At 53.3% G+C, this 11,746-nt stretch overlaps 4 protein-coding genes across 4 annotated transcripts; 2 read left to right on the top strand and 2 right to left on the bottom strand.

Annotated features, from left to right (window-relative positions):
* Positions 1–243: 243 nt before the first annotated feature.
* Positions 244–501, bottom strand: CKM354_000231000 (uncharacterized protein; the record flags this gene model as incomplete). The annotated part of the gene is made up of 1 exon (XM_044797463.1): positions 244–501. One exon carries the CDS (start codon positions 499–501, stop codon positions 244–246), a length of 258 nt encoding a protein of 85 aa, XP_044653398.1.
* Positions 502–1,866: 1,365 nt separating this feature from the next.
* CKM354_000230900 (uncharacterized protein) lies at positions 1,867–2,808 on the bottom strand (the record flags this gene model as incomplete). The annotated part of the gene is made up of 1 exon (XM_044797462.1): positions 1,867–2,808. The coding sequence occupies one exon, from the start codon at positions 2,806–2,808 to the stop codon at positions 1,867–1,869; it is 942 nt and encodes a 313-aa protein (XP_044653397.1).
* Positions 2,809–6,019: 3,211 nt separating this feature from the next.
* Positions 6,020–7,018, top strand: CKM354_000230800 (uncharacterized protein; the record flags this gene model as incomplete). The annotated part of the gene is made up of 2 exons (XM_044797461.1): positions 6,020–6,745; positions 6,839–7,018. The coding sequence occupies 2 exons, from the start codon at positions 6,020–6,022 to the stop codon at positions 7,016–7,018; spliced, it is 906 nt and encodes a 301-aa protein (XP_044653396.1).
* Positions 7,019–9,430: 2,412 nt separating this feature from the next.
* Positions 9,431–10,688, top strand: CKM354_000230700 (uncharacterized protein; the record flags this gene model as incomplete). Its single annotated transcript, XM_044797460.1, has 2 exons — positions 9,431–9,927; positions 9,998–10,688. The coding sequence occupies 2 exons, from the start codon at positions 9,431–9,433 to the stop codon at positions 10,686–10,688; spliced, it is 1,188 nt and encodes a 395-aa protein (XP_044653395.1).
* Between the last annotated feature and the right edge of the window lie 1,058 nt (positions 10,689–11,746).

Raw genomic sequence — 11,746 nt, 5'->3', positions numbered from 1 at the left:
CTTGAAAGCCATGCGCGCGGTGAATGGTCTACGCCTGCCAGTTCCTGCCTCCAGATCCGAAGCCTCCGCCAATGCCGCCATCGAATGGTGCGCCGCATTGGCTTTGGTCTTGACCGATGTAGCATGCTGCGTCTCGGAGACTGCAAACGCATGATTGATCATCGGAGCTAAGGTGATATACATCAGTAACATAATCCACCTACACTATCATTGAGGTTCTTTCGAGGGCGAAAGCGGATCGACTCACTTGACCTTCTGGTAAGCATAACCGCGCACACACTGCTGGTCACAGACAGTTGTCTGTCGGACACAGTTGGGGCCTCCGCCTTGAATCTGGACACAGCCTTGGGCTGCTTCTGGTTTGCCTTGCCATTGTTGGGTTTGGCAGTTGAGGAAGCCTTGGTAGTCGCATTGGCCTCCGTAGAGAGGTTGACCGCCTGGGAAGAATTGGGCGGTGCTGGAGGCCACGAGGGCTGCTGCGGCCAGGAGGACTTTGTACATTGTTGTTGTATAGGTGAAATTCGGTGTTGAGTTTGGACTATGAGTGAATGTACTGGTAAGCTGGAGAAGTCGGTGGATGAGTTTAGTGATCTAGTCGTGCGCGAGGCGGTATTATATAGTTGAGGAGATAATTCATCTTCCTCGTCCATGATGAACGTGCACTCATCGCGGACTCTGGCGGTAGGCTCTTGGTACCGATCAGATGGCTACTTTCATCTTGGCTTCTCCCGCCTCGTTTGATGTCACTGCCGCACTGATGCCAATTTTGGAAAACGCGTGGGAACCGGGTTATCAGAGTTCGCTGTACGTGGTCCTGGGGTGTGAAAGTAGGCATGCGGCTCCTTCCCATTGCTCGAAAGTTTCTAGGTTGAACCACGCCTCTTCGTGACGGACGGGTGGTGCACGTTTCGAATGGTACAGGTATGTACGTCGAATTGTACCATTTCTTGCCCATGCGATTCTCACGAAAAAGAGGCCTGATGATTGCGCGTTTCTGGCATTGGTACAGCCTGCTTCCTGGTCGGGCTGCGCCGCACATTAGGGGTGGTGGCAAGGATACCGCGGGTCGTGTCAGAACTCAGAAGTCAGAAGCACTGACAATTTTCCAGAAGTGGAATTGGCACGATGTTTTGTCTCTCTCCGAGGCGGCCCGTTAAATATCAATGGCAAAGCATTTCATCTTCATTCCCTACTTTCACCACAAGGGTTTCCTGCGAGTAGGCGGGGAAGCGTGTCCTAACTTTACCACTCTACCGCGCTGTTCTGGTCGCAATAACACGGATGGAGATTTGCTCTTTGTTGTGGTTCCCTGTACCAGTTGTCGCACACTGCTCGCGTAGGGTGCGATGCTTTCTTAGGGCTCAGGCGGTTGCCGTGTATAAGCAAGCTTTTGCTGGTAAGATTAGACCATGAGAGCCGCAAAGGTCGAGGTAAGAAAATGCGCAGCTGGCCAAGGCTTGGGTCTTGTGATGGGCTGACGTCGGTCGTTTGCCTTGCAGTCTATTGGTTATCGTGAAGGCGTGGTGTGTAATAAAGCGTGCATCCATCTTCTCTTCCCGGGACTTGCATGCTATTTCATTCTCCGATGTCAGGAAGCACGATGGTCCCAAAATGGTCCTCCATGCGATTTATCGACGGCTTTCGCTGTACGATGCTCGTGTTAGGTCCGGAGGGATGTGACAGAAACAGCTCACGAAGCTGGTTTCTTGCTGCGATCGGCTGCGGGAATGTCATCACTGCCGTCAGCTGCAACAAATCAGTGCAGGCATACCGGAGCAGAGAATAGAAGCACTCCACGCCCTCTAATGTGATGCTGCCTCAGATGCGACTGGCCATGCAGACTGGGGCTCCGACTCGTCAAAGTCTTCACTCACCGATCTTTGTGCCTCTCACAACCCATAACGGATCCCTCCTTCCGCTTCCCATCCCCATCATTTTCATAAATCCCTTCAAACCCTCGTCTCCTCCTCCCTGTCCCTCGGTACCAGCATCCCGTATAACCCCATCACTCAACTCCACAATCTCAATGTCCTCCCACCCGGCGAAAAACAGGAAGTCTCCCACCATCTGCAATCTCTCTTCCTCGTCAACTCTCAACCATCTTCCAATGGCCTTGGTAGGAAAGCACCGGTTACTGATAACCAAATGCACTCTCCCTCCAGGCTTCGTAATCTTCTTCAAACTCTCGAGTACCTCGACAGGTTTAGTCAAATAGTCAGTGGAGACAACATTCGTCGCCGCGTCAAATTTTGCATCGGCCCCAATTCCTCCACCGTTTAGCACTTCCCTCAGATCCGCCTTCTCATTCAAATCTCCCACTGCCCAACCCCCGTTCAACACTTTGTTCGCCTCTAATTCCCGTTCATTCATGCCCAATCCAACAACTTCCACCTCACCCTTCTGCACCGCAGTTTCCATCTGTTCCGGATAATGCGAAACCCAACTACTACAGAAATCCAAAATCTTCGAACCAGGTGCTGTAGGCAATACAGTGGCGTAATACTCTCGTAACGTCACAATCGCAGCATCATCGATATGCGTGACGAATCGAGGAGAAGAGTAGAACGAAGGATCCGGCGAATTGTCCTGACGACGAAAGTCTTGAGCTGTGTAAGGCCAGGCCATATGGCGGGGTGCATACGAGCGAACGGGCCAAGAGGTTGATGAAGACATTTTTGCTACAGAAGGAGCAGGTGCTGTTGGTCCTCGTTGTGAAGAGATGAATCTGGTTGTGAGAGTGGCGAACAGGAAGCCTGTGAGACCTGCGGCGAGAGGAAGTGGCCGGATGCGAGTGGGCATTACCTGCATTGGATGAAGACGTGTCGAAGTAGAGTCCTGAACGTCAATGTACTATTTGCATCGTTCCTGGAGCTTTCGAGTTGAGATGATCGCAGTCACAATCATCAAGCAGCACCTTCCAAGGTCGTCGACTGTCAACGTCAACGATGCCGCATTCGACGTGCCTTGCACGAGGACTGCGGTTACATCCGTTAGCGCAAAGCATGGCTCTGCCCACTCAGCTCTCCAAGAGTTAGCAAATGTCTCCAAGCTCGTTTGATGGACGCTTCTTCCAGACTCCACTTGAGTATGGTATTGTATAGTTCGCTTACAAGCCCTCCAGCCATGAAGCTGGGAACCAGCACTCGGACTTCCTTCCTATTCACCGGAGAGCTGTGTTGCACTGGCCAAAACTGGAAGAAGTCTCCACACATCCATATAGTATGCTGCTGGTGAGAACCAACTGCAGGCATAGGCAGAAGATGTTTCGACTACTACTACCTCGTAGCGACGCCTAATTTTGTGACAAATATGGTCTCACTGCAATGCATTGTTAAACAAGCCACACGAATGATTCAAGGTGCTTGGCTTCGCATCCACCAGGCTATGGAGGGTCACTATATTCCTAGGAGAGGGAACCTCAAAAAGGCAATCAAAAGGAACCAACAGCTGTATTGACTGTCTCTCTACAGTATCATGCTCTTTGTTTCTCTCCTCGCGCTTCCACCGCGCTGTCAACGCACTTCCTCCAACCCAGAGGACACCGCTCTTCTCACCCATTATTGATACATTCGCTCCAGAGTCGCTGCAATGGCCGATGCCGCCTTCAGTGACCAAGAGATGGAGGAAAATTCGCACTACACCAACCATTGCGGTGAGCACGGGACTGCCGATGAGTTGGTACGTCAGCTATTTGAGCGCTGTCTTCCCCGTCTTCACTATATGCTGGGTCCCGCACAGCGAGTGGGAATCGAGACGTCCGCCGCAGGTAGCAAGGGGAAGGTCACCTGGATCTCGGAAGCCCATCGCGACATTGTCACCTCGCAAGTTATCCATCGTCGAAGCGCCGAAAACAAGCTGGTAGTTCCTCCCAAGAGCACTTCCATCTCAAACAGCAAACAAGCTCGCCGAAATTATTGCGGACGTCCAAGACATTCAGTGCAGCTCGCGCGAGTTTCCTCATCAAGTCCCGCCGGGTTTCCCTGACCTCGCATTGCAGCAGGCGTTCCAGTATTGGAATTTTGGACCTAATGACTGTGTCAGGACTCGTCTGGAGTTCTATAAGATGGTTGTGGAGGTTCAAGCCCTCCTTGCTTGCGAAGGACTTCCTGATATCGCCCCGGAGCTCCGGCGACCCCCGACTGGATGTCCATTCACTGCCCAGATCTGTCTGGAAAGTACCTACCCGAGTACCGTGCGCAAAGAGAGCCCATCCCTCTCATTCATGTGGGCAGTCTATACCGGAGACCTCGCTGAGAAGATGTTTTCGTTCGACCTCTGGCCAATCATCAGCACCACGACGGGCCGACAGGCGAGAGGTTTGGACGCGCGCCGCCTCTACGGTGCGAGGACTGTCGCATGCACGGACAATTCCGCGGACTGGTGTCGCCCGGTCTGCGTTGCTCCAGCGTGGATGCTTGCCAGCAGAGCACTACAGGACTGATTCCCTGATCAAGCATCGGAGCCCATCACTATGTCAGACGTTTCGCTATGCGAGTCGTCCTGTCCTCTACCCCTCAATTGCGGCATCGGACTTTATGGCCGGGAGAGATTAGCTATTCCTCTTCCTCATGGCCAGAAATGGTCTTTCGGTCTCGATGGAGATGATGATATGATGCTCACAATCGACTTCCTGGTCGACATTGCTCTTGTGGTGGTCGGAAGACGGCGTCGTTTCACAGCGATCGATGCAATCGAGATCATTCGCCTAAGCAGTTCCTGGCGAAAAGCCGATACGCTGCTGCAGGCTGAATGTTCCTCGTCGCTTCATAATGGCTGCATGAATCGCGCGCGCACTATTGTGGGAGGCAGACACGCTTCCTTTGTCATGCCGGAACGTGCTTTACTGCTTCTTATTCTCAATATCACGTACTATGAGTACAAATCCGTCGAAGTTCCGTCTAGTGGATGTTTGCTATTGACAATTTGATGTTGACAGTACTGCTGTTCTCACACATTGCTCCTGTTGTTTGCGGGTGCCTCTCTTCCTGTGAGGTGAATGAACTCACTTGAGAGCGATCGCGTACTGATATCTAGCTCTGATTTAGGTCTCGTCGTCATGGCACTGATGGTAGACACGGCCGATTTTGCTGCCCATATTGACCAGAGAGAGAAGTCGAGACATTGACTTGCAGCATCTTTGCTGAACTGAACGGTAGCTTGCTGCTTTCTTGGGATTCTACTTCAGGCTTCATGACGAGTAGTTCGCAGGAGACTGTGCGTCATCTGTATCCTGCACTGGAAGCTCAGAAAGGCAACCAGGAGACTCGGCACATGTATTGAGTTTGTCGTTCGGCGTCCGACCATACGAACGAGAAGACGCGTCGCTTTTGAATGAGGTTAGCCGCATGACAGTCAGCACTAAGTCCATTTCAGTGACGACTTGCTGCATCGTGACAACAGTCACAATCTCTACCTTTCCTTTTCCTCTTCCAACTTCTCTTACTGTCACAAAGTTTCTTTCAAACCAAAGCGTTGTGGTTCTTCTTCGCGCTTGAAGAAGCTCGCTATCGCTTTTAGTGTCTCCGCCGTCAACCGCTGCCCCTCCGCCGAGCAGAGTCAAGCAAGCGAGCTGTAAGAGATCATCCACAGATGGAGATGCATGCTCAAGAGCTGGAGAATTGGTGGTCGAGAAGGAAAGCCGCTACCAGCATACGGTGATAAGCGAAGATGCCCAGCATCGTCTACCGGGCTCTGCTGTCGCAGTCCATTCAATCTTCCTCGTGGGCTGTTGAAGCTCGAGCTTCATTCGTCATCGCGCGCAAGATGCACACCACTCTCTCACGCAGCCGAAATGGTTGCCAACGGCATTTCAGGTGAAGCGCTCTGCTTCTCGAGAGCGAAGATGTTATCTCAAAACTTGGCCGGGAGAATCCCCGGCTTGGCTGAAGAGCCAGCGAGTCGAGCTATCCTGACTACCGATTCTTGCGGTAGAGATTCAAGGAAAGAGCAATCGATGTAGGTGCCAACTGACTTTCTTTTACCTGTCTTCAATGCTCTAGTAGCCCGAAGACGCAGCACCATGGGTGCCATAACCTCGACTCCCCAGAAACCAATCTGGACCATCTTGGCCGTGCTCGCCGCGCTCTTCGCAACCGCGATCTACCAACTCGCGCAACCTCCAACGACTCACCTCCCCAAAGTCTTCGTTATCGGCCTCTCCAAGACCGGCACAACCAGCATTGGCGACGCCCTCGAACGGATTGGCTACCGTCGTCTCGGATGGCGCGACATTCGCAGCCGGCATCTTGTCCACACCTGGGCACATTCGAACAACTCCGACCTCTCCACTCTGATATCCCAAACGAAACAATACGATGCCTTCGAAGATCTCCCATGGGCGAAAGCCTACCCACAAATGGCAGAACTGTATCCTGACACCAAATTCATTCTAAGTCTCCGCAAAGACGACGAGACGTGGTTACGGAGTATGGGAACGCACATGGGCCGAGGCGAATGGCAGCCCTATAAGCTCTTCTACGGCGCGACGACGTTCGAGGGAAACGAGGAGGTGATACGGCAGTCGTATTTGAACCACACAAGAGAAGTGCGTGAATTCTTCCGGGACAAAGAGGAGCGATTTGTGGAGATGCGGATAGATGATGCGGGGGATGAGGAGAACTGGAGTGCTTTATGCCAGGTTGCGAGATGCCCTGGTGGAAAAGTTCCCAGTATTCGATTCCCGAGGACGAATTCGAAAGGCTCGTGGGATATGGGTCCTGTAAAGAATGCGGTGAGGTTTTGTTGGGTGAGTGAAATATTTAATTTTAGCCCAATCTTTGAGACATTTGAGATCAATGACGAAGATGAGGCGGTACCGTTTTGTGCTGACTTTCTTCAGGGCTGGACGGTTACGAGGACGGAAGAGCAGGTTGTGAAGTATTATTACGATCGGAATGTGGAAGCCGTGAAACCTGTTCTGAGCGCGCTTTGGTCGGCATATGATTTCGTTGAACGAGCATACACCGAGCTCGAATTCAAGATCGTGGCGTCATTTGTGCCTGCCTTGACCGTTGAATAGATTGCGCATCCGCAGTAGCAATCTGGTAAAAGTGCATTGTGCAACAGACAATTTTTTTTGGTGTCTTGACGTGCCCGGATCAGGTTTGTCGGAGTACGAGAATCTTGATCCTCCACCTCCAGCTGCTGTGCTCCCAGAGGCCGCGCTTGCCGCAAGATTTCCAAATTCGGAGATCGATGCGAAGCTATCGGATTTCTGACGCCTTGCCCTACTGCTGCTCGTGCCCCAGGAAGATACCGGTCGCTCTGCATGTGATGCGCTCACAATCGCGATTGAATGATACTTTGGCATTAACAAAGCCATTCTCACCGACAACTTTTTTCTCCATTCGCGGTATCTGCAGCAGCATGCTTTGCCAATGGATGTCCACGGATCGAAACAACCGAATTGTCTCTCCGGCTTGTACGTAAGACTGCGTGATCATCGCACAATCGCGCAATCAGGCATAGTCCGTCATGTGAACGGAGTGCTGGACCGCTGCACTGGAAACTGATGACAAACCCGGCTCCACGTGCCAACATCAGGCGGAGTATCGCTTACGAGGCCATCCCGAGCAGAACGAGCAGCCAAAAGTAGAAAGCAGAGAAAAAGGCAGAGCGCCAGAGCGTCCAGCGATCGCGGCCTCGGCCGTCGCTTGAATGCGGCACAGTGTGGGCTGTGTGGCTGATCCTGTTTCGGGACCGCCAGCAACGTGACAACGGATGATCCACAGCCACGAAGCGAGGGCGCTGTTTCGCGCAGCGATAGAGTTGCCAATGGCTTTTGCGCTGTCCAGATAATTTTTTTTTGGTGACCATGACAAGGACCCTAGAGGGAAAAGGGACCAAGCTATAGCACAAGCTACGAGCAGTAGCTACTGCGAGAAGATGTGACAACGATTCTTCGCGGAATAGTGCAGCCAGATGCGAACAACTGTTCTCTTCAACTCGGAAGGCGCGGGGCACAGTAGTCACCAGACGCTGGGCGGCCCACCCAGGTGCACCAGTGCCACGACGAGTCCACACAGTGATGGATGCGATGCCTTCTTCTTCTACGATCTCCGATGTGCGTGACATTCTGCATGAAGAGAAGAGCCCAGGCTGCACACTGGTCATGGCCAAACTGGCTTCCTTGCTCACGGACGCACATTGCAGCCGCTGCTGCATCCTCTGGGAATTTTTTTTTTGGCCGAACATTCGTGCGAACGAACGCCTGGCTGCCGGCGTCAATGGGACATGATTGACAGCCAAACAAACATCAACCAGCAGGCTCGCCGTTCGGGAGCCGGGTCTTTCGACCCAAGGTACACGACGCAGCCCGCTCACGAGGGCGAGCTTCTGCTGCAAGACACGCTCTAGCCGCTGGCCCAGAAAGCATAAACTGGGAAGGTACCTGAGGAGCTTTGTCCCTGGAAATTCAAAATAGCCTGCGTGTCACGCAGGCTTTTTGATGATCGCGATGGATGGCGCCAGTGAGCCAACGCATGGGCCGTGGTCTGTTCCCAAAGACACGGTGAGAGACTGTCGAAGTGGTATCGACGCGTTCGCGGTGGCATTGAGATCGAGCGGCTGTCGTGAAACCCGATAGGAATGATGCGCGCAGGCGCATGAACGTGATTGTCGACCATTGCGCGTTCGGCCAAGTGTACCGCCGCTTGGAAAGACTGGCTAATGCAGGCAATCATGCGGCTCGTCGCGAGAGTGGCAGCTGATGGAGAGACCACGAGCGTGCGCTGCCACTGGCTGGCGGAGCGCCCTCTTCTTGGAAAATGTCTCGTCCAGCAAAAATTGTCGAGTCGTGACTCTCGCCCGTCGCTGACAAAATATATTCGTGTTATCTTTGTCTTTGCTTCACTCACGTCCGTGCGATCACGACGGTTGGCAGGAGCGGGCACTGTGATTTGAGCATCAGCGGCGGCAGGCGACCCAGCAGATTCCCATACTCCAACTATACTTCGCCTGTCGACTGGCATCCCTGCACAGCCTGCACGCTCACTTACCCCACTCGTGGTCCGGTACCTCCTCAGCGTGCCACTTCTCTCCGCTTTGAACTTGTGGCTCTGGGTCTCGTCCGTTGATCACTGCACATCTGACATTGCTCCTCGCGACTGATCACGACACACTTCTTGGACCATCTTCTGCCTCTCTCTCCTCGACAACGACGCCCGCACACACACACGTCCGCCGCCGGAAGGATCGGAGTGGCGCGCAGTGAGCTGGCCGAGCCGGGGACTGCTGTTCGTTCTTATCGAGTCAGGCGATCTCTCCGAGACATTGGAACAAAGGAAACGCTCAGCAACTATTTCGCACTTCTTTTGATTCTACACACAGACCGACACGTCCGCCATCATGACTGCCGCAAAGGTTCGCACCATCGTGGCCGTCGTCGAGTGTCTGCTGTGGAGAGAATGCTAACGCTGGGGCTCTCCAGGAAATGTCCCGCCCGGCGAGCCAACATCGCCTGTCCGTGGGCTCCCCTGCCAACAGCTTACCAACGCGGAATTCATACAGCCGCACACACTCTCACACGACCTCCTTGGGTGCCGTCAACCCCACGAACCGCATTAATCGTCGAAAGAGCTCAACATTCTCCCGACCCGCAATCAATGGCGCGGCATTGGACAATGCCGTGGCCGAGGGCACAATCGTGAACCGCCGCAGTTCCATGTCGAAATCCGCCCTTGCGTCGCTAAACGACGGACATGCCACCATGCCCAGCAGCCTCCCGCAGCACGCCTCCGTTCCAGAGGACTCTGCAGTCGTGGACGGTCCTTCGCTCTCGTCCTTCCAGCACGAGAAGGCAGCAGCGAAGATGCGAAGAGCGAGCGACGGAACGCGTCTGAGCAAGAAGGAAAAGGCAGCCACGGGAGAGCTCAAGTGCGAGCACTGCGGCAAGGCATACAAACATGGCAGTTGCTTGACCAAACACCTGTAAGTGTGGTGTTTGTGTGACGGAATGCTGGGAATGAGAGCGAAACAGCAGCTGACCGATACCCTCTAGTTGGGAACACACGCCCCAATGGCAATACACCTCGAAACTGCTCATTTCGAAACACCAACAGGTCCAGCTTCTCGAAGCTGCTTCGGTCCTGGTTGCCATGAACCAAGACGGCAAGGATGGTGGTGACAGTGACGATTCGTCCTCACCAGCCGCGTCTGGCTCCTCGGGCATGCGGGACGAGGACTTGAGCTCCAACGAGACCACGCCTCCTCCGCAGAGCGAGCACGCGTATAGGGACAGCAAGCGTTTCAGCGGTAACAGCAGCATCTATTCGCGCTCGTACCAATCGGTCTTCTCGAACGGAAGCGTTCCGAACGGAGAACACGGCTTCTCGCACCACCGACAATGGAGCATGTCTAGCGCCAGCAGGCCAATGACAGCCAACACCTCCATTGCGGAGAGCTACCGCGGGGACGAAGACCCCCAGGATTTGGCGGCTGCTGTGGGACTTCTCAGCTGTAGCTACGGCACTCCCAAAAATGGCCCGACAGCCACCGGAGTCGATGTACCGCCAGTCCCGCCGCTTCCAGCGAAGTACCAGTCTCACCAACCTCAGCCATATGTCGACTACCGTAACCAGGGCGATGTCGAGATGGAAGATGAGGATTCTGATGACGAGCCCCACCATCAACACCACCATGCTCGTAACGACGAAGCGGAATACGGCATGTTTGGCAAGATGGACGCGTAACACCAAAAGTACGCTTATACAATGACTTTGTTTTCCTTGCAACAAATGTCGATGATCAACAAAAAACCCATGAATGGAACGCAAACACGATAACAACATATTTCACCAGTAGCAGCAGAAGCATTTCCGGAGCAGGAGGGGATCTAGGCCATGATGGCGGAGGGCGAAACTTGGCTCAGGGAGGCGGCGTTTTTCGTTCGAATTTGGTTGAATTGGAACCCTTGTCAAATTGCATATTTCCGATCGAAGTGAGAGTAGGACAAATTCGCTGGCGTGGCGCAGCTAGCCAGCCCATCAGGATCCAAAGGAGAAGGGAAACATTGTTGGCGAAAGTTTAGCTCCGCAGGATAACTCATATTTTCCAGGCACCGATGAGCAGAAAGGCAGAAACACGAACTTTGTCGTTGGATACTGTTCGTCGGATCAACTTTCTGCGAGGTTAAAGCTGGGGAATTTGGAGAGGTATTGTTATCTCTTTTGCGTTGAGCAGACCACAGACAGCGAAGCAATGGAAGCACTGATGCATGAACATTAAAAGCCTGACGAGGTTTCGTTCGTCGAGCGGGACTATGGGTGAGATGTTGAGTGTGCCGAGAAGTGTGGTGAAGACGTCCGTGTTTGAGTCGGATTTTCCTAGCGCTTTCTGGTGGTTTGTGCATCAACGATCGAGCGAGTGCTGAATCTCAAGGCGTGATTGACACGAAGCGGGTGTGGGAAAATCTACTGATAAGCACTGGCAGGCGCGACTCGACAGCTCACGATGGTTGTCCTCGCAGAGGAGCTTTGGTCGACGCTCGTTCCTGGTGCTTTTCTGGATGGCAAGAAGCCGTGCTTGACGTGCTGATTGTAATCGCAGGTGCGATACTCTGGGCGAGGAGAGAGTGCTTCATATTATATGACATCTGCTGCGATCAACAAAGACATTGCCGACTGGTTATGCAGGCGCAATTGGTTGAACCGAGGATTGAGGAAAGAACTTCCACGTTGTCGCCGATACTTGCCTTTTACCGCAACTCTTTCGAACATCCAATCGACACAAACGCATGGCAACGTGGAAC

Source organism: Cercospora kikuchii, assembly GCF_019650295.1.
Source record: "Cercospora kikuchii DNA, contig_00002, whole genome shotgun sequence".
NCBI classification, from domain to species: domain Eukaryota; kingdom Fungi; phylum Ascomycota; class Dothideomycetes; order Mycosphaerellales; family Mycosphaerellaceae; genus Cercospora; species Cercospora kikuchii.
This window is presented reverse-complemented; position numbering and strand designations above follow the sequence as displayed.